The 26,178-nt window shown below is 41.9% G+C and overlaps 3 protein-coding genes and 1 non-coding gene across 17 annotated transcripts in view; 3 read left to right on the plus strand and 1 right to left on the minus strand.

The window, feature by feature from the left end:
* The first annotated feature begins 34 nt into the window (after positions 1 to 34).
* ZNF839 (zinc finger protein 839) lies at positions 35 to 16,606 on the plus strand. 7 transcript variants are annotated; one of them, XR_008466441.1, is made up of 10 exons: positions 35 to 2,208; positions 3,249 to 4,181; positions 6,127 to 6,378; positions 7,123 to 7,215; positions 7,568 to 7,720; positions 9,418 to 9,558; positions 10,564 to 10,702; positions 12,429 to 14,292; positions 14,387 to 14,475; positions 15,743 to 16,606. XR_008466441.1 is itself a non-coding variant. In XM_054201654.1 (8 exons), exons 1-8 carry the CDS (start codon positions 1,534 to 1,536, stop codon positions 13,403 to 13,405), a joined length of 3,363 nt encoding a protein of 1,120 aa, XP_054057629.1. In that variant the 5' UTR covers positions 35 to 1,533; the 3' UTR covers positions 13,406 to 14,308. The 7 variants fall into 7 exon arrangements, 1 of the variants encoding a protein (XP_054057629.1); XR_008466443.1 differs by having other exon boundaries at positions 12,429 to 13,470; positions 14,211 to 14,292; positions 14,387 to 16,606; XR_008466442.1 differs by having other exon boundaries at positions 35 to 715; positions 947 to 2,208; positions 14,387 to 16,606.
* On the plus strand, positions 843 to 916 carry TRNAI-AAU (transfer RNA isoleucine (anticodon AAU)). Its single transcript has one exon. It is a non-coding gene; the product is annotated as a tRNA-Ile (tRNA).
* Positions 16,607 to 17,203: 597 nt separating the features above from the next.
* CINP (cyclin dependent kinase 2 interacting protein) lies at positions 17,204 to 23,246 on the minus strand. 2 transcript variants are annotated; one of them, XM_054201681.1, is made up of 5 exons: positions 23,183 to 23,246; positions 22,015 to 22,183; positions 20,718 to 20,844; positions 19,021 to 19,150; positions 17,204 to 17,556 (listed from the first exon to the last, which is right to left on the minus strand). In XM_054201681.1, exons 1-5 carry the CDS (start codon positions 23,187 to 23,189, stop codon positions 17,354 to 17,356), a joined length of 636 nt encoding a protein of 211 aa, XP_054057656.1. In that variant the 5' UTR covers positions 23,190 to 23,246; the 3' UTR covers positions 17,204 to 17,353. The 2 variants fall into 2 exon arrangements, with proteins under 2 accessions (XP_054057656.1, XP_054057658.1); XM_054201683.1 differs by lacking the exon at positions 23,183 to 23,246 and adding an exon at positions 22,948 to 23,127.
* Positions 23,216 to 26,178, plus strand: part of TECPR2 (tectonin beta-propeller repeat containing 2) — a 59,855-nt gene continuing 56,892 nt past the window's right edge. For 6 of the 7 annotated variants that reach the window (XM_054201647.1, XM_054201651.1, XM_054201650.1 and 3 more), the window contains exon 1: positions 23,216 to 23,363. The gene's annotated coding sequence lies outside the window, so the exon portion shown is untranslated. Of the gene's footprint in view, positions 23,364 to 23,493; positions 23,924 to 26,178 lie in introns of those variants that run through there. The other variant, XM_054201649.1, reaches the window with a different exon arrangement.

Here is a 26,178-nt window from a genome sequence, read left to right on the forward strand (position 1 = left end):
TCCCGCCACGCAGGCGCAGTGCGGCCGGCGGGGAGGGAGGTGGCTCGCGCGCAGTGGGCTGCAGCCATCTTTTCCCCCCGCCGCTGCTCGCCCAGAGCGCTGCGCTCCGAGGAGCTCGCGTTGATCTCCGGCGATCTCCTGATCCCCAGCGGTTTCCCTGCGGCACTGCAGGCGTGAGTTACGCGGGGGTTTTAATTCCTGGCTTGGCGAGGTGGGTGTGGTGCCCGGTCTCCGGTTCCCAGCTGGCAGGAGAGGCGGGGATCTGGACCGCGGCCCCGCTCCCCGCGTTCTCCTCACCGAGCTGTGGTGAGCCGGCCTGCAAAAGAACATAAATTTTGGAGAGGTGTGTGTGTGTCCCCCCTTCGTTTTGCTAAACGGACATAATGGTATTTTAACGTAAGCTTCGAAGCTGAGAAGAAAAGTTGTCTTTTAAATGCTGCATATGTAGTAAAATATTAGGAAAAGGTCAGTCGTTTGTCCGTGCAAACTAAGATCCTAACGATGTATTAAACAGCCTGAAGAGTAATTGCTTTAAAATAAATGCCCAAAATAAATATTTTGCTTAGTTAAGTGAAACTGGACTCATATCCTGGAAAACCTGGGGAAGCGTTAGCCTGTTGACTGAGAGGTGAAATCATGAACGTATCCCTGTGATTGTTACTTCCCAGGCACTGCGTCTCGGTAGGAAAGGCCGAGGGCTTTTCTAGCCTTGCCGGTGAGTTCGGCGTGTTCCCGCCTGTGTGGGGCAGGGGGAACGAGGGTATCCGTCGCTGCGGTCGGGATGGGAGCGGTGGGGTTGGGGTGCGGTTGTCTGCCCGCGGCGTGAAGTGCTGCTGTAAGCTGGCCGGTTAGCTCAGTTGGTTAGAGCGTGGTGCTAATAACGCCAAGGTCGCGGGTTCGATCCCCGTACGGGCCAGAGGCAAACTTTTTTTTTCTTGTGTCCCAGCGGCGCCGTCCTGCCCGCCGCGCCTGTTCCTGCCGAGACACGCGTGTCACCGCTGCGCAAGGACACGGCCGCGGCGGAGTGGGGGGGTTTCACGACCCCTCGACTCCAGCAGAGTGAGGGTTCCTCTCTCTGCGAGGGCGGCCGCCGTGCCGGCCGGCCTGCAGCGTGCTCCGGTCACCCCTTCAGGCGCGTTTTCTTACGTGGGGGTTCCACTTCACGCGTGGCACGCCCTCACTTGCCGCCTGGTTGTTGTCCTTACTCCCCATGGGCATGCGGAACCCCACCAAGGAGGAGCGAGTGGCGGAGTGCATGCTTAGTCTGAAGGAGAGGGACACCGCGCCCGCAGCCGGTTCCTGTCACGCGTGGGTCGCTCCCGCACCTCCGAAGGCTTTTTGCCCCCTCGAAGCCGCCGTCGGTGCTGGGCGGCTCCGCCCCGGGGGCGCGGCGGGCGGCTGCCGGGGGCGCCATTGGCCCGCGCGCCGCCGGTGCCCCCTCGCTTCGCCCCACGCCGCCGAGGCCTCCCCGGGGAGAGTTTGGCGGGGGGGGGGGCGCGGCGATGCGGCTCCCGCCCGTTAACGCCCGCCAAGATGGCGGCTCCTGAGGAGGGGGGCACCGAGGCGCCGCCGCCCCCCCCTCCTCCCGCTGAAGACGAGCCCCCCGGAGGGGCGGCCGCCGCCTGCGGGGTTCCCCTCAGTGTGGCGGCAGGCGGGGAGGAGGAGGGCGGCGCGGTAGGGCCCATCGTCCCGCCGCCCCCCGCGGAGGGCCCGGAGCTGCTGGCGGTGAGGGAGGAGCTGGCGCAGAGCTTGTCCGGCACCGTCCTCTACCTGCAGGCGGACGGGAGCCTGGTGGAGGGCGCGGGGCTGAGCGCCGAGGAGCAGCGGCGGCTGCTGGAGCAGCTGCTGGCCGTCGCCGAGAGCCCGCGGCCGGGCACGGCGGAGCCGCCGCCTCCTCGGCACGCCGCCACGCCGCTGGCCCCCGCCGAGCTCCAGCGGGTCATCGAGCAAGTGAGCAAGGCCCAGGAGCAGCAGAAGCCGCCGCCGGCAGCTGCCCAGCTGGAGCCCGGCCCGGGGCCGCCGCCCTGCCGCGGCGGGGGCTGCCCGCCGCCCCGGGACGCTGTCCTACTGCCGCCGCAGGCCCGCGGGGCCGCCCCGCCGCTGGCCAGCATCATGCAGAACGCCGCCCAGCAGCTGCAGAGCGTGGCCCAGCAGGTCGCCCTGCAGCAGGGCAAATCCATGGCGGCCGCCCGGCTCCTCCCGCAGAAGGTAAGTGAGGCTGGGGCTGGGGAGGGAGGGAAAAAGGGAGCCTGCGGCGCCCGTTTGGCGGTGATCCACCGCCGAGGGCAGGTCTCGGGTGGAGGAGTTTTAGTATCTTTTTTATTATTTCCTTTTTTGATTTTTCTCTTCAGTCACACCTGCCCTTGGGTGTAGACTCGAGTCTCGCAGCTGAAAGGCACAACTTTCAACGCAGTTTAGAAAAATCTGTGTTTGAATGCAGGCACTAGCTGCTGTGGTCAGTATTTCGGTCCGACTACAAGCGCAGCTGAAACAGCATAGAGGAGCCGTTTCATAGTGGTTCAGTGGTGATGCACAGGTAGATAATGCATGTCCCTCTTACAGAAAGTGACAGTACCTGGGTTTTCAGCCTGCGTTTTGGGGTAGAGGAGCTGTTTCTTAGTGGTTAAATGGTGATGCACAGGTAAATAATGTGTACCCGTCTTACAGAAGGTGACAATACCTGGGTTTTCAGTCCACGTTTTGGGATGCAGGGGGTGTCAAGTCATTGGTTCAAGCTGAGGCAGAAATTTGGATGAATGAGGAAGAGGAACAGTATCACATACCTCCTCCTAATCATCATCATAAAGGTTTTTTTGAACTGAGCACTTATTACAGTGTGGCCTGGATCTGGTATTTGGCCTGTGTCATTTAGCAGACTGTCGTTCTGCTGCATTTGGTTTGCTGAAGGTTATGAACCTGCTTAAGTGATGGCATTGACTCTGCTATTCCAGAACAGGCCGGCTAGCAGGAAACGAAGGTCTGACATGGGCTAAGAGCAAACTTTACATGCTCTAGTTGAACAGCAGTCACATCAGTAAATGCACAGGAAAGCCCGTAGCTTGAAGGAAGGGAATCTGTGCTTTGATGTTAAATCTGTGCTTTGACGCATTAAAATGGAAAACTAATGATGTGCGTTGGATTCTTTATGGTTTGCTTTAAGGGCATGTGTGTATCATCTTGATAAATATTGTCTTTATTTATAAATACTGTATTTGTGTAATCTTAACTCTTCCTTTTTTCCACAAAAGCAGCTGGAAGCCATTTGTATCCAAGTTCAGCCAGGACAGATGAAGGAAACTGAAAGGCCAATGCCATCATTGGCACCAGTCCAGTCCAAAACTATTACGCTGAGTCAGTCAGTTAGTAGAAATTCCAGCGTACCAGGACTTGGCATTATTAATCCCCAGATAATTAGGATACAGCCCGTTACAGGAACTGAGCAGCAGCAGCAGCTATTCCTGCATAGTTCTTCAGAGTCTCCAATTCAGTTGCTTATGGAGAGACCTTTACCATCTCACGGATCAGTATCCGTGAACAAGATTCCCACATCTAAGATGCTAAATGGACAGAAAGCTACCCATGCCGCAGTATCGGCTACAAGGTCTCCAAATATTACCGTGGTTGCAGCCACTTCAGCAAATACTCTGACACCATGCCTTGAAAAAAACCAAAAAGATGACAAGTTAAAAAAATCCTTGAAAGTGAAAACTCGTTCCGGACGGATTTCACGCCCTCCCAAATACAAAGCTAAAGATTATAAATTCATTAAAATGGAGGATTTGGCTGACGGTCATCAGTCTGATTCTGATGACTACTCTGAGCTGAGTATAGAAGATGATGAAGAAGGAAAAGTGAAGGGAAAGGATGCATTATTCAGTTCTTCAAATTATAATCTGAAACCCAAAATGTTTAAATGTCAGACTTGCGAAAAATCCTATATAGGAAAAGGAGGATTAGCAAGACATTATAAACTTAACCCAGGCCATGGACAGCTGGAGTCTTCACCTCAAAAAATACCTTTAAATAAGCCTAATGGAAGTGTATTTGTGGACAGTGCCTGTGGAATAAGAGAGGAAATGATGAGTCCAGCACATTTGCATTCAGTTGCTGTCACTTTAAATAATGAAAATGCACTAGCTACCAGTCTGGAAGAAACTGTTGATTCAAAGGCTGGAGAACAGGTAAAGTATATTACTTAGAAAAGCTGTCAGTTTTGTGGAAAGTAGAATGGCAATTTTGTAGCTGCATAGTCTTGTACTGCTCAGAAATATCCACTGATATATTAAGTTAAACAAATTTCCCATTGAAGTGCTTTGAAAATCAAATTATTGTCTCTTGCAGTGTTGCAGGAGTAGTATTCTTGCATAGGCACATAAACCAAAATGTTCACTGAGTGTTCATTTGTTACTGGTTTTCTGACATAGTTTTCGTCTTGAAAAAACCTTGTCTGCATAAATAGCATTCTTCTCTGCATTCGGATAAGAGTACTGTGTACAGTTACAGCCTTTAGCATGACAGACAGCAAGACATCATCTGCTCTATTAGTTTCTGTTACTGAAAAAGCATCATCACAGAAAAATCTCTTATTTGGAATCCAACAGTGGATTGCAGCTTTTCCTAGAGCAGGTTTTGAAAATCTGACTTAGCTCCCCCTGCAAACCAAACACTTTGGTTAAACTTGAGTCTCTGGGTTGGAAGCTACTTTAGCTGCAAATTTTTCTCTGTGATGTTTTAAGCTGGTCACTTCAAAGTAAAGTTTCTCTTTTAATGTTAAAATGACTTAACATCTTGCGGTAAGAGCTGACACAGCTTCTGTCTAGGAAGAATACTCAGTTAGATGTAGCAGTGTCACATTTGTTACTTTTATTTGTGAATGGGAAGTTGCTCTCAGAAACATGAAAATTTAGAGCTTAAGATGCCAGTGCAGCAAACAAACCTCCTCCATCTTCTACAGTCTTCTATCATCTTTGGAAAAAGAGAACTGCAGAATACCAAAGTCTGCTCTCTGTATTATGTAGTTGTTACTTCCCTGTGCAGCACTTATTTTACCCAGGATGATGGGAATTTAGAAAAATTTCAGTCTCATACTTACTACTACTGACTGGTAGATTGCTGTTGTACCTGCTACTTTTAACTAGCAAATTTGGATTCTACAAATTTGCATTTTAACTCATTGATTTTGTTAAGGGTATCGGTCAGGTAAATACTTTCTAGAAAGAATAGCCAGGTTACTAAAACAGGTACATTGATACAGACAGGAAGGCAATGAAGATCCCCATGCTCAACCTAGTCTTATGTCATATTTAGAACTAATTTAGTAATTTAATCCCTGGATAGAACTGACATAAATTTGCCCTTTTTAGAGCTCTCCTAATCACTAGAATAGTAGGGAGGTACTGAACTTTGGGATGAAAATGTACCGATTGCGAAAAGAAGCCTGGTATACCTCAGTACTGTTGTAAACGCCTCTCTCTAAAAGTACTGGGACGTTCTTAGAAATTCTAGCTTGGAAGGGAAGACAAGATGTGTTCAGTAAGAAATCACAGCTTTGATCAGTAAAAAAAGTTTGCATTGAAATCACAATGATAACTGTGTTCTTAGGGAAGAGTAAGGATTTTGAAATGTGGAAATTGGACGATGTATTTATTTTTATTTATGGGCTTGTCGCTCTTCGTGGCTGTTCAGAGTTTTTGTCTTTCATATAAAGTCTTCATGCTTTGACATAGTTACAATAAAAGCCAAATTTTTCTTTGGGTATGTTTTACCGCTAATTAAGATTTATTTCTACAACCTCTTTATTTGAAGAGCACATATTTTACTTCAAAAATACTAAACATATTTAACTGATATAAACCAGGTCTTTAGTTATATTCCCTTAATCTCTGTATTTTGTGGATCAAAAATGTTAACTTTGCAAATAATGGCATATGTGTGTTGCAGCAGTAGCAGTCTTACTAATGTTTGGATTTATTCCACAACTTTCTTTGCAGTTATGCTTGTGTCCAGCTTTGCATTTATTTAATATGCTATTTATTGTTCGCATAGATGAACTTCACTATAAAATTGTCTTCTTCAAAACACTGTTTAAAACAGTGAATAAATATTTTTGTTTTTCTTTTAATTAAGACTTGTAAGTCTGCAGAAGGTAGACACTCGTTGGCAGAACAACAAAATGAAACCAGTTCAGGATGCCGGGGACCCATAGCACCAAAAGGACCTGGAAGACCCAGACGATCAAAGAGACGTGGTCGACCAAGGATGGGTGGAAGATCTAGGTGTTCTGGAAGGCTTAGCAGACCTGGTCAGTCCCCTTCAAAGTCACTTAGTAGTGTGTCAGCAGAACACAATGTATTCAGAAGAAAAGCTAGGTTAAAAGAGGTATGGTTCTCTTCTGCAATTACTTCACAAGTATCAGTATCTTTCCCCTGCCCTCTTTTTTTTCCTAATTGCTTATTTTAAAAAAAAAAAATTTTTTTTCTTTTTTACATCTTTGTGTACTGACAAGATGAAAGCCTAAGACATCTTCTAAGAAGAAAACATTAAGTTGTCGTTCAGGGAAAAAATACTTTAGCAACACACTGGACAAAGGGAAAATGGGAACTCAGTCTGGAAAGGGACTTTTGACGTGTAGACATACTCTCGCTATCCTTTTTCTGGAGAAGGAAAGCTACTAGCTACTATTATGTATCGCATCCAACAAAGTATAAAGAAATAAACCCAACTGAAGTTGGGCAACATTGAAAATGGAAAAAAAAAAACCCACAAATAAACTCTTTGGGAGGATAGAATAGGGATTAAAATCCATGCTACTAACACAGTTTTTTGTTTGTTTCCTGTGTGTTGTGGAAGATCCTTTATGGCCACTAAATCTACTGATGTTGCTCTTCTTTCTATGAATTGGCAGCATTGTGGGACTGAGTTTTGTCTGTGTATGGGTAGTAACTGTTCTGAGGTTTTCTAATTTATCTCCTCTTTTGATGTTGTATTTGCATCTAGTCTCAAGGCTGCTGAAATATACAGTGTATCTTTCAAAAAAAGTAGTGATATTTTATGTTCTGAATGCGGGATGCATGACCTCTGTAGGCTGCTCTGCTCTAATAAACTCATTCTGGCTTTTGACAGCTAATACAACAATGCAATAATGAAGACTTAATGGAGCTGGCTCTCCCACGTCTTACAAAGCTTGTTACAGTATATGAATTTCTGTTGATGAAGGTGAGTTTTTTATGTAAAAATGTTTAATTATTTCAGGGAGACTTCCATTAGTATACATAAAAAGATTCCTTTAGAGATGTATCTAAGTTTCCTAAGTTAGAATTGTGCAGAATGTAGATGTTCTACACATTGCTTATGTTTTACACAGGCAAAAACTCTGGTAGGTCTTTTGATTGAAAGTCCTGCTTTTTGCTGACTAGTTCAGTGGCATTTTTGAATATTCCATGATCTTTAGATTTGAATGTTTCTATTTTAAAATGTTGAACAAAACAAACTGACAGATTTTAATTTAATTCTTTTTTAAAATATAGTGAGGGGGAAACAAATCCTTTTTTTCCTCTCTTATTTCTAGGTTGAAAAAGGGTATCCAGCCAAAGCTTACTTCCCAGATGTGTATAGGGAATTTGAAGACTTGCATAATATGGTAAAGAAAATGGCTTATGATCACCTCAGTAACTCTGATTTGCTGAGTTGCCAGCAGTCTGTCGAAATAAAAGATGCTAAGGTAATAAAGCACTCTGTTTGGAACTGTGATTATTTTGTTTTGTTTTGTTTATTTTAGATGCTTTGTGTTTTTATTTTTCTCTGATAAGCTTTGTCATGCTGAAGAAAACATGTTTTTTGATGAGCAAAAATAGACATTGTTGTAAGAAGTCCGACAACTAAGCGAAGAGAAGAAGAAATCCATAGTAAAACTACAGTTCTAGTTTATGGAAACAGATACAACTAGAAATATTTAAAAAAAAAAAAATTCTGGCACTAATATCAGTCTTGTCTATCTAGGGTAGTATGAAGCCGCATGTTACTGCAAGGTGTATTTAGCATTAACTGCTAAAAAAAGTACATCATGATGTTTGATTAGGAAGGAGGGGTCTATATTTAAAATGAGTGGCCTTGATTTAAAGGGATAAGTGGTTTCATTGCAAAATGAGGACAAACTGAATGCATCTGTGCAGTTCACAGTTGTACTAACAAATATGAAAGGTAGTGAATACATTAATAAAACTGCAAACCATTATTTCAGTGACTCTTCAGTTTCATTGTTTATGCATATGTATCTTGAAAGACAATGTAGGTTTGGTTTTCTGCCTGGTTGTTGTTTGTTGGTTTGGTTTTGGTTTTGTTTTTTTGTTTTGGTTTGTTTTTTTAATGTGGATCTGTTTATCCTTATGGATCCTTATCAATCTGTGTTCCCCTTGCTTAGAATAAAACAGTGCTTTGTACATAGCATATTTTTGGTTTTCCCTTCTCTGTTTCCAGTAGTGAAAACACTAGTTTGTATACTACCTCCAACAAAATTTCTAAACAATGTGCTCATTAAAGCACATCAGCACTGAACTTGCAACTATTAAGAGAGGGGAGTGTACTTGAAAACTCAGAGTAGGGATGGTGGAGATAAGATTTTCGTTCTTATAATAATCCTGGTTTAAAAAATGAAGTCCTGTATGGACTATTAGCAGTGGTTAACATTTTTCACTGTATGTACTAAAAAACTTTCTAGAATTACTGTTTGCTTATCCTGCTATTTTGTACGTAACACCGATGTTTCCCTTTGGAGAAATGAAGTAGCACCAAATAAAAGGATGGTGTTGGTACTGGCAGTCCCAGAATGGAACCTCTTTCTTGCTTCTCTTCATTGTTAATGTGCATTCTTAATATAGAATTATGCTTTTAAAAAAAATAAAAAAAAAAAAAGAAAAACCAAAAAAAACCAAAACCCCCAAAGGACACACAGAACAAACAAAGGGAACCTAGCCTTGAGAAGTTGTATAGTAGCACACCTACATAAGGATGAAGCAGAGGAATGGAATGGGAGGGGGGGAAATCCTTAACTATTAAGAGATACTCTTAAACAGGAAGTCTTACATGGTTTTTAAATAATGGAAAGCCTCGACAGTGTTCTTTATTAAACTCTGCTCTTAGTAACTGTCTCTGGATTCTATATATAAGCATTGTACTCTTAATTCTTCTGAGTTTGCCTGTTAATGCTCACCTTGAAATGAAGGTCGTGTTCTATTAACGTGGAGGCTAGTAGAAAACATGGGAGTTTGACTGCTTCATTGAGCTGTGATGGTTGATTGTCAGATTAGACCCCTTGTAGTTCTAGTTCAGCTTTAAGAAAACAAACCAGTATTTCAGCATTTATATAGTCAGATCGGAGAGACTAACTTTTACTTTTTTTTCCTGTAACTGTTTTTAAAGGTTGCTGAATCACTAGGAATTACAGAAATTCTCACTGGAGAACGAAAGATGCAAGGTGTAGACTCTTGTTCACAATGTATAAATAAAGCGGTTAGTGAGCAAGTGCCTGTGGAGATACTGGGACAAAAACGGCTAGCTAAGGTATGGATTATTATGTGAAAAATATATGTGAAAATTAAAAATGAAACTAAGACAAATTAAAACTTTTAAAGACAGATTATTATTCATTATAAAATCATACTAGTGTTACCTGACTCATGTTAAAGTAAGGCTTTCACTGTGTTTGGAAATATGTAAAGAAGTACTCTCTACTGTGGTATCATAGCAGAGCATATGAACTAGCATGCCAAAGATGTGCTTTGGGAAGACACTTGGTAGCATTCAGGACAGAGTCTCAAAGGCTTACAGGTAATCTTATGCTACAAGGGATGCTACAACTTTGTTGAAGAGTTAGTAAATGTGGGCCCCACAGTGAGAAGGATCCTCATATTCTAATAACTTGTGTTGGAGGAAATGGGCTAACCTACAGCAGGCTCAGAGGCTGGAGAAGTGGTTGCTCTGCTCATTGGTGGTTGGTAGAGGCGCATGAAAACAGTTTCTTTCTAACAAGTCAGTTGACTAGATTTAGTCTGTTCACAGCTGTAGCACGGAGCAGCGTTTCCTCTTCTTGAAAGTCACATCTTTATCGTCCATCCCCTTAACTGTTCTACTTCTTATTTAATCCAGAGTTGTTTCTGGTGGTGGATAAATAAGACTAGTACTTTTCCGTTTTCTGCCTGTAGTTAAATTTAAAGAGCTGATTAGTCTTCATTAACCGAACAGTCTGGGCAGGCTGTTCATAGGTCGGAGAGAGCTTATGGCAGGTTTCATGCCATACAGCTAATCACAAAGGCTCAGAGAGAAGCTTTGATGTTGAAGCATAGGCTGATTGTTTCACCCAAATATCAAAAGTAAACAGTGGCATTTTGGCGAAGTGTGAGGGTTGTGTTTAAATTCTTACTGTTTAGGAAGACCTTTAGTGTAAAATCCTGTTTTCACGGAGAGTATTGGTTCACTGCCATGAAGTGCCCACAGTTAGTTTGTGATCTTTTCCAATATTGTCAGCTGTTACGCTGGCAGCCAGTTAATTATCTCTTGTATTGACAGAGCTCAGGGGAGGAACTGTTGCCATCAGCCAAAAGGACCAAGTTAGAAGACGTAACGGAGAATGTGAATAATGCTTATGCCAGTCAAGATGAAGTGAAGGAAAAGAGTGGGAATTTGTGTACACTGTTTGAAAAAGATGGTAACCTCTTCAGATTTTCCGATTCTGTTCTGTTGATAGGGGAGCTGAACAAATCTCTCTGTTCTTCAAGCTACTGTGGGTTTTGTCTTAAGGTTTTGTTTCTTACCTTGTTTCCCAAGTCCTTCAAAATCAGCTGTTTAACTGGAAGAGGCCTCACGGAGGGTGAAGAATACTACAGATGATGCAGACCACAGCAGTAGCTCAATTCTGAATGCATGATAATCCAGTTATTGCTGCTACTGCAGCCCGTCCGCTTCCTGTCTGCCGTCCCTTATAGTGGAGATAGTGCATGACCTTTGTGTCAGCAGCAGGAGAGCAGAGGAAGAGGAAGCAGCGTGTGTGTCCTTCCTCTTTGCCCCAGCAGGCTGCGATAGCAGAACCATCAGAGCTTTGTGGATCCTGGGGGAGGGGGAGAGCTGGTGCTGGTTGTCCTGTATTCCTGGGGAGATGCCGGCCCTGAAGACTGTAATTGAGGCAACATTTTGCACCACAGTCTTTGGGTGGTTGCCTTTCTTTTTATCCCTCCTTTGTCTTTATTCCCCTTGCCCCTCAGACTGGCAGAGTAACAGTGTATTAGAAAGGAAAGTGAGATGGGTCCCCAGCTGTAATCTCCCAAAACTCCACTGTTTTTTTATGTGAAAGTGTTGCAGTAATTCAGAGGCACTATAATCACCATTGCGAGAGATTCCAGCCCTTACCCATGTCTAGTAAGATGTGTATATCTGTACTGTCCTCTTGCTTTCTATACGTCTCCTTTTGGTGTTGCTGCAAGATGCTTTGCTTTTGCCCTTTGCATCTCTTTCTGTCAATGGTTGGCTTTTTGTTTCCCCCCTTAGTTTACTTTTCTTTCTCTGAAAGGCTTTCTGCATGACCGTGCTTATTTCTTGTTGTATTATGATTTGCTTCTGGGCTATGAGATTTTAAAATGTTGTTTCACTTGCACCTGCTGATAGGGCTTTTAGTCTACAGCACAAAAAGTTAAAAATGGTCTGCAGTGTTAGGCCCCCTTTGTTGTGCAGTGGTATATTTCATAACAAAAAAAAACCCACCAAAAAACCATAACCTACTTGTTCCTTTTGATCTTCTGTAATAAAAACAGACAGCTCATACTACTGCAGCTTAGGAGTTACTGTTCAACTACCTACTGGGTTTGTGACCTGGCTATTGGTCCAGGTCAAATATCTGGTAAAACGCACTAAATTTCTAGTGTTTTTTACCTTTTCTGTCACAGGACAAAAGTGCTCCTGGGGCTGTTAGCACAGCTAATTAGATATGTAGTAACTTGGTGACATGTCTGAGTCCAGGATAAGCTTGATTATCAACAGAAATTTTGTCAACTTTAAATGCTTTTGCCAATTTACTAATGGTAATGGGGATGAGCAGCTGACTACTTTGTGCCTGGTCAGTTCTTTACCTTTTAACGTTTACCAGCTGTATACCAGATGGAAAAAAATTGAGTTTGACTTCCAGGCCAGGTTGTTTTCAGGATTAACAGAAAAACGCTGCTTCTAATGTAAGATCCCTCGGTATGGAAATACTCGATAATATTTCATTATCCAAAATTCCTTAAGTATTTTTATACTGACTTCCTCAAGTGCTGTGAAACTCTTGCAAAGTGCTTCAGATTTGCTAGTTTGGGGGAAGAAAGCAGGGAAGCAGTCTAGCTTTATTAGATTCTAGCAATATTAGATTCCCCAACAAAATTACATTTCTTTCGTCTTTTCAGGTTTTATTCCATTAAATGGAGAAATCGTGCTTTCAGAAGATAGGCATATCACTTGCTGCACAACTGGAAGTACGTTACCAACAGCAGAGGAACATAATTTACTTGTTGATTCAGGAGTTAGAATCGATGCTGAAAATTCAGGTACCTTCTCCCAGACTGTGAAAATGACGATAGAGTATTCCCAAGCAGTAAACATACAGGGACCAGATATGGCAGGTGACGCGTCTCTGCTACATGCGGAAGTTGTATTGCCTGTTGAAGCAGATGGGTCCCCTGAAGTAGTTCAAGCGCACTTTGTGAGTGAGAATTCAGCAGGTGGACTGTCAGCTCCTGAACGTTGCAGCTCTGTGTCAGAAAGTGCAGCGGGCAGTCAGAGCACTAACTTACCGACAAGCAAAGAAAATGGTTACAATCAAAAATATCAGAAAGTGCAAGAAGAAAACCATGATTCTGCAGTTAAAGAACGTTCTGGACAACTTCACAATGCTGATATCACTGATGAGATGCAGGAACTTGAAAAAGTTTTTTCAACAAACATTGTGCCAATAAACTACCCACACAGTGCTCAGACTGAGTCGCACCAGGACCCTGTCCACGAAGCCTCCCTGTCTGCTCATGTGAACCATGAAAACATGAATGAATTTTGCGGGACAGGGGAACAACATGAGCTGGAGAATACAGTTACTGTAGATGAAACTGTAGCCTTTGAGATTACTGATGAGAGCCATGATTTTTTGTCTCAGGGACATGAACAGATTTTTATTCAGACTTCAGACGGGCTTATCCTGTCTCATCCAGATACTGCTGTTTTGTCTCAGGCAGAAGGCATCGTTATTGTAACCGATTCCAATGGTACGACAATGCACATTCGCACACCTGAGGGGATACCTTTGGAAACTGTGGAAGCACTACTGGCAATGGAAGCAGATGGCCAAAGCGAAGATATTTTGCTCTCGCAAAGTGAATTGGAGCCATAAATTAGAAAACTCTATATGCTTTCTTCTGGAAAAGACTGACTCTATAAAATGTATATTTTTCTAATGTGAGTACTGAAATAATTGAAATTTAACTTATTTGTAAACTGTTTCTATGCCCTGTACTTTTTATAACTTATGTTTATATAAATCTAGCAGCATTGCAACCAAAAATTCTAGAATTAACATCGTTCTATTTGCTTTATATGTTGGGGGTGGGTGGAAAGCGGAAATCTGTCAACCCTAAAACTGTTGCACTATTCCCTTTTGTTACATAATTCCTTTTCTCTCTCCTGCCATCTAAAAATGCAGTCAGTTGTACTGCTGTTCAGCAGTGATGTGCTGTGTGCTGGCAAGCTGTATATGGGTAAAATAAAAACTATATTAAAAATGTGCGTTTTCTGTGCCATTGAGATGACAAAACACTTCGTTAGTGCACTTTCTTAAAGCTACCTTGAATATTGATTAGCATCTAGACTTGATGTGCGTAAATCTGCCTGGAAAAATGGACAGTTTTAAATATAATCCAGACTTGTGTGTTCCAGGAACAATGTGACAACCTAACTGATCCTTAAATAAGCATCCAAGTTAGGGACAAAAATAGCCTCAAACAAGATCCGATTTGTACTGAACTGCTGTAAATGTATTTAAGTATGCTTGTCTAACCTTTAAAAATTGCTGTTACTTAGAAATGTGAAGGTGTGTAAGTAGTGATCTGATTTTTCTTAATGAGATAACAGATTCTTTTTTCACTTTAGTCTGTGACAGTCTGTTTTTCTTAGAATTGTATTATATTTTTTTCTTTCAGATAATGCATTCTTTGTCAGTTCTAAGCTGTGACCTTCCTAGTAACTCCACACTGCCCTGTAATATTTAATCATAATAAAAAGGTATCCTTGACTATAATCCCCATTTCTCTATGCAGACAGAAAATGTACCAAATTAATTATTTACTGCTATCTTGTATTTTTGTCATACTTTCAGTATGTTGCTTGGATGACAGTATTTTTGTGGAGACCTGTGTAGCAGCTTCTTGTCCAAGGCACCGTCTTTTCTTTCAAGAAGCTTAGCAGGTGAAAAAGAACACTCTTAAACGACTAGTATTTTTATTTTGTTCATAAGCTATTGTAGATGTTACTGAAAATTGGTAACCCATTTAAAATGTGTGTGTTGCCTCGTTGCTAAAGACATGAGGCTACTGAGATAACTGGATAAATCAGCTAAAAGGACCTGTAATATGCAGGAGAACTGTTCTTAAATTAAGTATGAACACTGATTTTTCATGGTCTTGTTACTGAGCAGAAACTTACACTAAAATTGAATCTAAACAGGAGAGAGGACAATTTAGAGATGAAACAATCTGCTCTACTGTATCCCTTTAACATAGTGGGGTTTGGTTTTGGTTTTGTTGGGTTTTTTTTCTTTTTTGCCTTGGTTGCCTAAATAGGAGGTTAATTTTGATTAGACAAAACACTGCTTTTCATGTGTGGATCGGAAAGATGTCATCATATATTAGCAAGCTCCTGTGTGGTGGTTGGGTTTATGGTGTAGTTTTTGGTTTGGGTTTTTTCCTCTCTTTTTTTCAGGAGGTGGTGATGGTAAGAGGCTACAGGCCTACCTTATAAGTGAAGATACCATACAAAGCAAGGTTCTGGTGGTCTTTCAAAGTTTCTGATTGCAGTGAGCAATTCTTTATTACACTCTTTTGTACTGACTGTCTAATAACTACATCTGAGGGCTTCAAATATAACAATCAACTGCTTAGAGCTACAATGGCAAAACATCCCTGCAATGATTTTGCAGTAATCTTCTTGTGTCTGATAGCAGTCAATGAGCAAAGGGGTCTGCGAATATGAAGACCCCTTCCTGAAGAGCTTATTTCCTCTAAGAAACAAGAACAAACCAGTTTCCACCTGTGCAGAAAATTACAATTTGCTTCAATTCTGCCTTCCCTATTGATTTGCACATGCTGGGAAATACAATACACCTACTCTCATCTTAAAAGAACAATTCTATAAGTGAACCAACCTTTTCTCCTTGGAAAATATTTTTCAAGTATGAAGGTGTTTCCATAGTGACAAAGGCCTGGCCCTACTCGGTTAAATTAAGGTGGCTGTTAAAATAGGTGGAGTGCTTGCACAGGAAAATAAAAAAAAAACAACAAAGCTATTCATAACGGCTTGTATTCTCCTTGAGTTACTGCAGAATTTCTTTTTAGATGCTAGAAATTTGAGGTAAGAAATAGAACACTATTAAGCTTCAGAAACAACCTCATTGTTGAACAGAGCAGCATGTTGAGAAAACTTTTCTAATCCATGTCTGTCTGTCCCATTATTGCAGGAAACTCGTGTATTTTCCCTTACCAAGCTCACGGGGTTTCAGCTTGGAACTTGTTAAGTAAGTGACCCTACTTTTCCTATCAGAAATCTGTTCCAGAGTCTCTCACTGTTTTAATTAGATTTTTTCTAGTGTCAAACCACAGCCATTATGGTCATTTCATAGCAGTGTGCATTTCATATTACTGTCTTTTAGTTCAAATAATTGTTTCAAGGAGAATCAAGGGTAAACATCTGTCAGGGCGCAACAATGAGTCAACAGCACTTAGAAACACTACATAACCGTGTGAAATCTAAATCAGTTTATATAGGAACAGGCCATACAGGCAATCAGTAAGTGGGAGGAATTCAGACTATTTATCATAATGAAGTAAGCAGAAGGTCTAAATTCACTACACATTAGGGATTTAACTAAAAATTTGATGATACAGCAGCATAGTTTCGACATTGTAATACACTTTTCTGAAAAGTGCTAATTTGCAATAGCAGCTAAGAGTTACTAGGGCTGGGTAAGTGTAGCAGCTTCTCCATGCTACCCAGCTCTGATGTAACAGTATGCTACGGTGATTATTATGTCTTTAGGAGTGAAAGCATGAAAGCAAAAAAGGCTATTGAATTCCACTTCAGCATTTAGCCTTTGCATTAACCGTTTCTCCTGAATGCACTCTCTACTCTCTTTACCAAGAAGGCAGCATAAAAAAGCAAGACAAGAATTTGAGCCACCAATTCTTGTAATGTAAACTGCTAACCAAAAATACAGAGGGGCATGCCTTTATACCAAAACCACTTGACATCAGAAACAGTAATCCAAGGAAAAACTCGCTGAGACTTGTGACAGCAAACAATATGGGATAAGGCCATGACTGAAGCAGGTCTTGTTCTTATTATGCTTTCATGAAACATCTCTAGAACAAAAAAAGTTACAATGAATTAAGAGACAAGACCTTTTCATATAACGGTTGTGGAAGGGTGAGTTGTACTAAACCTTCCCACTGTGCTAGTCCAGGCTTGGATCACTCTTCAAGGGTGACGTACCTAACCGCATTATCAAAACCAAACCAGAATTTACACTAGTGTCTGCGACAGCATTTCAGAACCACATACCAAAATATGTGGATCCTTTTGGATCCACTCTTGGATCCTGCCTTTTATGCTTTCCTTTCCTTTTCCCCATTTATAAAGCAAGTACGAAAGCCCTGTTATGTCTGAAAAAAACCAAAACACAAAAGATCAAGTGCTGAATTTCTATGGTGAAAGGGACAATGTAGATCTTTTAGACTGTCAAGACTTGAAAAGTAGTTAAATTCTTTGCTTTAGGTGTCTGTGTGCATTGAATCCCCCCAGACCACCAAGTAGTGCTTACCTCTTTCTGATTACAGGGGACTTAGCCTCCTACCTGTAGCTTCTCTATTGCATTTAAAGTGGATAAAGCAACCAAAACCAGATTGTCCCATGCAGAAAAACGAGTATCAGCTGAGACAAAATAATAAATACAAATAGACAAAAATATTTTTAATAAGTTTTACAAAACTCAGCTTACGTAGTAAGCCTTGCAATTTGCCATTTCAGTTTCATGTAAGCATTATTAGAAGCAAACCGTGGAACATTTGAAATTCTAGCACTGTCTGTGTCCTGTTTCCAGCAGCATGGCTTCGAGTAGTAGTTTGCTGCTGTTCTCAATGTAAGGCTGGTACAACCATGATGATAAATAGACCATCATCAGATCCCGGTCGGCAGAATGAGCAATGTCTTGTACAATTGTTTGCTTGAGTTGGAGTTCCTTCTTGTACATTTCAGAGAGCTTCAGAGAAACCTCGACTGAAATGGATTGAAAAACCAAGCACATTGACCACAACATTTCAGCAATTCTCTAAAAGTTAAATCATACTTGTAATATGTTGAACATTAAAAACCCCCTACCTTACATAAGATATTCCCCATATTTAGACATCTGTGTTTTTACAGCATTAATGTTTTTACACTAGAATATAAAACACTAAACAATTTCCTCAGCTTTTGGATGTATTTTACACACGTGATTTTGACATGAATCCCCTTTTAATTCTAGAATAAGCAGTGGTATTGATTCTCAGGACCCACTGTAAAATTAGCAATTATAACTATTCTTTCAAATAACTGAAATTTGATTTTAAAATTTGGTAATGCTATCTTGAAACACAAGCTTCACATTTGAGAGTCATTGTTGATTTTAGCTAATCTAAAGGATGTCCTCACGTGCTGTCAGGCACTTTAGCAATGCACGATCACCAATAAGCGATACCAAGAGTGAAAAGTTTTATGAACAACAGACCAAAACTGAAGCGTGTAATGTAAAAACTAATATTGTTACTAGTTATGTTAGTAGGAGGGTTAAAATATGTAATAATCTTTATTGTTTGACTTTCTAAAAAATAAACCACACAAACTATTTTTAAAGAGAGATTGATCTTGTGATTCTAGCTTAGCCTTAACTATCACTACCTTCAGGAGGATTTAGTCTTTCATGGAGTAGCGAGCATCACTAAATGATTCAGTGACAACGAGCGTTTTGACAGCACTTGTCTTTGTCATTCCTACCCTTTTAAGCTGACAGAAACTAATACATAAAATCCCCACTGACTCGTGGTAATGAAGTAGGAAGCAGGGCCTCACAAAGGTACAACGCTCACTTCACAGAGGCAGCAGCTGGTTTGCAATCAGGCTTCTCTTGAATTCAAAGTTTTAAAACTGTGGTAATACCAGTTGGGAGGCCGCACCTTTTGCCATCAAGCGAATGCTAAAAGAATATTAACAGTAGACAGTAACTGAACATTTCTTTACTTGTCTTGACTGACATTGAGATCAGAGGAATTTTTCTTTGGCTGCCTGAGAATTAACTGAGGTGTAGCTTGTTCTTTGCATTCAAGGATTTCATTTCAGTGTCAAGTAACAAGTCAAGTCAGTTAAGCCTATGGCTTAACGCTACCAAGTTGCAAATACATCTCTATAAAGGAGGTGGCTGTTGCAGCTTGGACACTGTAAGCTGCTGACAAGCTTAGTTTTATGCTGTAATTGTTGCATGTCAGACAATGCTTGGCAATTCATACAAGCAGTCATCAGCAGTAACCCTAAGCCAAGTGATGTATTCATGTGTTTATTGATTAGTCAATTATAAAGGAGACAGATACTCTCTCTTTCTCTCTAAGGCAAGACACCCAGATAAAAGGGTTTATTTTCCAGTCCTAAATTAGATGACATCAACGACACAATGCAATTAGCTAAGTTAATCAATATTTTACTTACAGAAGTATGGTGTAGGCCATGTATGAAAGAAGGGTGCTGTGCATTTCCCAGCTCCATGGTGGAATGTTTCCAAGTCACAGATTGCTTTAGTAGTTGAAGTAAGCTTTTCCATTTTCAGTTGTATTTTTGTCTGAAAATGATGAACATGTAAAGTTAATGAATATCTCAGGAACATTAGGTTACTATAATCTTAAACATTTTTTTAAAACATGCTATTTCTGAAGAGTATTTAGTCTTAACATTTCTAACTCACTTTTTTAAACTCCAGACAGGAATCAAAGCTGGAATTTATATACAGATTTAATATGAGACACCCTAAAATTTTGAACACTGCAGATATGGCTTATTGACTCTGATTTTGCGTAATTCTTTTGTTTCCCCCATGTAGAAATATATTAAAGTGTGCTCTCATTTTTTCACCTCTCTGGGTTTTTCCTGTAGCGATTTAGCACTGGGGAAAAACATCAGACTGTCTATGAACAAGTGTGACACAGGCTCTATAAACACATGCTTTCTTACATTACCATGTCAAGGTGATTTAAATTTGATTTCAAAAGATCAGCGGCAGGTGAGAAAAGCAGCTCAAGCTACGACTGACAATATATCTAGGCTGATTTAACAGCTTGCTTCAAAAAACAGGTCATTCCATACGCTTTCTTCATGTTCACCTAAGTTTATGCATTACTGATGGGGACTAATATTTACAAGAAAATGGAGCTTTAAGTCAAGAAGCTAAAATACAGATATTTCTATAAACTCGTAAGCCGGTACATACTCATAAGGAATAAAAAATAAAATATGTCTGTAGTAGCTATTTTTAGTATCCAGTCTAACACTGGCTGCTTAGACTCAGGAGTAATAAAAAATTGCATCAACATACTTGGTAGACTGAATACGAAACTACCTCAAGGAAAAAAAAAGAAAAAACAAAAAAATTACTGTTACTTTTTCCTACAGAACAAAATTTGAGGCAAATCTAGTTGCTTTCCTGCTTATTCTTCTAAATACTGGACTGGTATCCTGTCTATATAAAATAAATAGAACTATATTTTTTTTAATGGACCTCCACTATGGCAGAAGGTTGTAAAAGTTATTTTTAATAAGAATTTTAAATTACAGTATCAGGCAAAAAAAAATTATTTTTGTTTCCTGTCAAACTGACAGGTGACATTAATTTCTAGCAATGTACCCACAAAAAAGGTGGGTTACATAATAATTATCTTACTCTACTCTCTAGAGAAGGAGTTCTGTGCAGAAAATGCCGGTAGGCAGACTAAAAATATAACTGCATTATGTCCGATCAAAGATAGCTGCAAAGATATGATGGCAGGTAAAGCACTGTTTTATGCTTTGTTGTTTGTTTTGTTCTAAACAGAGGGAATATTCAGGATGAGAAAAGACAAAACAGGTGCAGTTTTAGCGTGCATTTTTTGTATGACTCGTTTTCAGATCACTTTATAAAGGGAGGAGTAAAATTATAAGCAGAAGGCAGATACAAAAACAACTTTCAAATTCACCAGTTAAGCAAATAAATGGTGCATACTGGATTTATAATCATTTAGGTTTGAAGCCAAAGAACCATGAACAAAAATCCCAATTTTCTGTTTACAATGAATACTTGAGGACTTTTCCTTATGTCATACTTGAACACAGTTGGAATTGATTTGTATTGACTAAGACTGAAAAATAAGCATTACCATATGCTTTAAGGTCTGAAGTAATTCTGCACAGCAATTGTCCAGCTCTTCGTTGTATTTTGGAGTTGGCTTTTCAGACTCTGTGGCACTGTTATCACATGCTATCTCCAGTTTGTTGTCTTGAAATCTAAAATAGAAACGTTAAGACAAAGGAAACAACTGCATATAGGTTTACTTGAGCTCTGCAGATTTAAAATCGATGGGGTCTGATCCTACACAATCTCTCTCTCATGGGCTGTTCATGAGAATTCCTACATAAAAAATAGTAAGAGACATAACTAGCCATGTAACCAATTGGGGCTGGTACCATAATCTTCAGAGGAACACAGAATTAGTCTACCTTAGAGCACGTGCTTGAAAAAACAGTTGCAGGTGTCAAGATGATAACACCTCTTCCTATTTACCTTGCCCCTGTGTTGGAGGTTATTCTCTTGTAATGGACAAGGCATACCCAGGCTTCAGCTGCCCCAGCCGACAATCTGGTGCCTCACCACAAACTCACTTTCATGCCCAATTTAAGCCAAGCCATTTAACTGTGAACGCAGAGCAGCTAATGTGCAGACACCTAGGCTGTCTTGCTGACTTTTCCACAGAAGCTGTAAACTTAAGACAGGGGAGAGGGAGTTGCTAGAGAGCAAAAGCAACATCTGACACCATTACAGCAAAATATTCCTGAGCTTGTACCTGTCAGACAAACCCTGTTCAGCTGTCAGGACTCCGGAGAAGTTTCTTCTCAAAACCTTAGTTATAAGTTCCTCATTACAGCACAAAGGGAATAGCTCTACCAGTTATCTTTTTCTTTTATTTTTTTTTCTTCAAATCATCAGTACTATAACTTTTTTGTCTACATAAATCACTGATTCTTTCTTAAAATCTGCTGAGTTTTTAACTTTAGTGAAATCTGGTAATATTGGCCTCAGTGTAAATATGCAAGTGAGTAAGGGAACTCACATAGGTTGAGATCTATAGGATTAGATTCTAACTTCCTACATTATGTAAGTATTTTAAATATCTGTTATGCCTGACTATGTATAATAAACATCTTCCATTTCTTGCAAATATCATTACTTTATGAGATTATTTTAATCTTTATGAGACATTTATTATTTGAATGCCAATAGTTTACATAACCAAAAGTTATGATCAACTACTGAGTTTGATCTAAGAGCTAGCTTATCCACTCTGACATCTTTCTCCCATCTCCAAAAATAACCTTCTAGTGAAGAAAACAGATTAATTTCTCAATAAACACAATCTTTATGCTGTCTTTACTTGTATGTGTTATTAGCATACTTACTGCTCGCTGATCTTCATGTTGACTATTTTGTTTGCTGCAGTAAATCCATTATCATTCAGTCTCTCCCATTTCATCATTAAATTGTGCCAGTCTGCGGCATTATCTTTAATTTTTCTTGCACTGACAGATAAAACAGGTCTTCTTGGGGTACTATCAGCAGGACTTTTTGCTATATGAGAAAATAAAGAAATTCAAGCTATTTAAAGCATGCAGAAACACATCAGTGTGCCGGCCAGCAGCTGTTTGTGTGAATGATTTCTGTGCGTTACTGCTGAATATTGATTAAAGTAAAATGGAATTTACATTAGCTGTCTTCACTCATGAAATCCAGTTGTCTGTCAGCCTTGTTAATATTTACAAGAAAATAATGTTATTAAAAAATGCAAGCGTGTTCTGAGATGTGATATTGTAACATGGAGAGCAGTGGCTTTGCGATACTGGCCAATCTAGCAGACTTCTGTCAATTTAGGATAGTCAAATGCTAACACAGCGTATGATGGTAAGAAATCACAGCAACAACTACTGCATGCATGCAATGCTCATGCCACGAATGAGCACTGAATTAATTCACGTCTACATGTGAGCAGTTATTTGGGAGAAAGCTGGGTCCTACTGGAGACGGCGGGTGCTTTACCACTGAGCCTAAAGCCCACATTTCACCATGTGTCGTCGGAGGGACCCCACGGCAAGGGGAATCTGCCATACACCGCTCCAGCATCACCTCTGGGGAGGGTGGCGAGTGGCCGCACCTTCACACCTCTGGCCCTGCCCCAGGCAGCAAGGGGGCTGCAAACCCTGCTAGCATCAATTACTTATTTTTAACTTTTATTCACAGGGACGCTTGAAAAGCGGTCACAAACGCGAAGCCCACACACACGGGGGTCACTCCCTTCTCCCGGGGGTAACGAGCGAGGTGCTGGGCACCTTCCTCACCCACATCCACGCGAGAAAGTAACACGCCGGCGGGCAGGAAGGGCACCACAGACACCTTATTAATTTACTTGTGAAGCACCAGGGCCCGGCCTCCGGCTGCTCCCCGGGCCTGATCCCAACCCTCCGCCGCACCTCGCTCCCGCCAGGGGAAAGCAGCCGGCCTCAGGGCCTGGCTGGTGCCGCCGCCCGATGGGGCCACGGGAGGGGAGCAGCCCCCACGACCGCCCTCACTCACCCGCCATGGCGGCGCCCCGCGGAAGTGCGCTCACGTCCGGCCCCGCCCAGGCCCGGCCCCGCCGAGCGGCGTAGGCAGCCGGGGCCGCCGCCGCCTCGGGGCCTTGGCGACGCTGCCGCCGCGCTCTCTCCTTTCACCCCACCGCTGCCGGCAGCTATGGCTGCCCCGCGCTCCTGAGGAGGTGAGTGGAGCCGCCTCTCTGCGGGGGCTGCCTGAGGGTCTGCCCCGGCTCTCGCTCCCCTCCCTAGTCGCCGCAAGCGGGGCCTGCCGCGGCGCCTGTTGCGGCCGGGGTGAGCCCGGCCGGCGAGGGGGTGCGGGCCGGTTCTCCCGCCCCTCACCTGGCGGCTCCCCTTCGGAGAGGGAGCTGTGGTGTGTGGGGAGGGCGGCGGGTCCGGCGGGGGGGAGGCGGCCCTTGGGGACCAGCGGAGCGGCTGGAGGGACTTCGCCGCCCCCCCACCTCCCCAGCCCGGCTGGGGCTCCGGGTCCGGGCGGTAAATCCGGCGTAAGCTGAGGTAAATCCGGCGGGAAGGCGAGCCGGGGAGCCCCCGGCTGTGTTCCCCCTCCCCTCTCAGGAGCTGCAAACCCTCAAGCGCCAGAACGCAGCGCGTTAGGAAGGAATGCTTTAAAACACCTGCCGGAATATCGAAATACATTGAAGGAAGGATGGCTTCCCAGAGAAACGGGGTGTACCGAGGCCATCAGAGTAAAGCCTTGGTGTACCTGCATGGGCAGTGACCACAGGTGCGCCTTTTTCTGCCCTTTCCGTCTCTGTCACCTAGGTTTGTGGTGTGCTCTTTTTCTTTCAAAAGAAACTATTCTGAGCCAAAAATGCAGCATTTCACGAGCTGCGTGAAGCGACGTGTGTGTTAATCAGGTAATTGTGCCTGGTGTGCTGGCTGGTCCTCAGCCCCCAGAGGGGCTGGTGAAGGCAGAGCTCCTCACCTCCGCAGGGTCTGCGTTCGCCTGCTCCCGCTGCCTGGCGGCTGCTCGCTGGGAAAAGCCCTGGAGACGCGGCAGTTGAGTGACCTGCTCCTTAGGCTCAAAACATGGGAAGTATTAGGAAATAAAACCACTTGTCTTTTAATTGGCAGGATCTAGCTGAGATCGGAGACTGTTGTGTTTGGCTGTGGTCATATATATATGAGTTTGTTGCTACTCTGAGGGGCTTAAATTTAAGTTTTTATGCCAAAGAATAAAAAAAATCCTAGAGCTGTTTGTCCCTCTTGTACAGACAGGGCACTCGGGCTCAGAGAAACGCAGTGACATCTTTAGTCTCCTGCAGTCAATCCGTGGCATACCCTGGCACTGAACCTTTAGCCACTGCCGATCTGTTTAACTGTGGGATTATCTCTCACTTTAGTTGCCTGTGTTAGGTAGCATTGAGCCTTGTTCCTATTTCTGAGACCAGAGAAAATTTTTAAAAAAAAGCTTGTTTTTCAAAGCATGGCCTTGACTGCAGTATTTAAAAGTTTGTTGTGAACTTTGTGAGTTGAGGAGGAAGGACTCCCTTTGTCTGGGTATTGTTTTTGATGTGCAACATAGGGTATTTTTCTCTACTTTATCTCTGCTGCAGGATAGCTGCTTAGCACAAGCTGATTTGCCCTATACAGCTGTTATGTACTTCAGAGTAAGCGTGGCTGACACAGTGAACATGCGCATCCAGTTCCAAAATCTGTCTGAGAAAATAGATTATATCCAGTTTGCCTTTGATTAATGAAGTAGGAAAAACAGATAACACGTAATCCTAAAGCTGTTAATAAAGAGAAAGAGACTACATGTGATACGCAGTTGTGATGAGGGGGGTGTTGGAGACTTTCAGCTCAAAAGCACAGAATTGTGGTGTTTGTGCAGAGTTTTTTTGATATATAGGCCACATTGCAATTCCGTAGTCCTTCATATGTTTGTTTGGTGTAGATAAAATTACTCAATTAGCAGTATTTTAGTAAAGTGATGATTTGAGCTTCCAGTTGTATGTTTTCGCACAAGCATTGCAAGTGTTTTGTTAGTATGTAAACCACTTGAGATGAAACTAATTTATGTATGATGGCAAGAAATTATAGTTTATTAATACATTTTTGACTGTACAGTGTGAATGGGTTATAGAGAGCAAAACTTAATTTCATTTTTTTACAACTTTGCCATCAGAGAAGACTGAAATAAGATTGCATATAAATTTCTTGAAGAGTGCGAACCCTAACCTTACAGCAGATTTTTTAAACGTAACTTAGTATATGACAATAAATAATTCCCCCCAGTGTTTTCTGTGGGGGTAAAAACCCCTATCAAGCACTCCCTTTTTTTTCTCTTTGTAAATTAAGTGTAAACTTACAAAACATGCATCAGATCGCGTGATCAGGGTTGTTGTAGAGGAAAGAGTACTAGTCCTTTTCTGGATAATAGAAATTTCTATAAGACCCAAGTTCTTAATGAACTATTATGTTTTTAACAGTTTAGTTGGATAGGAAGTTGGAAGGATAAGTGATGGAAATAAGAGAGAGGATGAATTTTGAGGACTTGCAAGGTCCATTGGCAACTGGGGAGTGTGAGCTGGTTCCAGCTATGAGAGTGGCTTGGGATGATGACAGATGTGTGTTGTAGGAGTAACAAAGGGGACTTAAAAAAACAAAATATGTGAAATTCATGAGGCAGTAGCTGACGAGCGGTAGAAGTTGAGGTTAGACAGAAGAAGATTTGTACGTGTGAGACTCAGGACAAAGAATGGATTTTATTTTATTAGAAAAAAAGAAAAAAAAAAAAAAGACCAGCAGCAAAATTACCAAACTGGCAAAGCAGCATGTTTAGAACAGCAAACAAGAGACTTTAGCAGTGGGTTCTCTTTTTATTTAGTTGACTGTAGATAGAAAATAGTAAATACTGAAGGAAAGAGCAGGAGGCCTAAAATATTGGATAGGAAATAAATGGTGTGTGAAAATATTGTGAAAGGCTAGTTACGCACTGAAGTTATCTGTTAACTTAGTAAAAACTCTGAAAGGAAT

Source organism: Rissa tridactyla, chromosome 4 (assembly GCF_028500815.1).
Source record: "Rissa tridactyla isolate bRisTri1 chromosome 4, bRisTri1.patW.cur.20221130, whole genome shotgun sequence".
NCBI classification, from domain to species: Eukaryota; Metazoa; Chordata; class Aves; order Charadriiformes; family Laridae; genus Rissa; species Rissa tridactyla.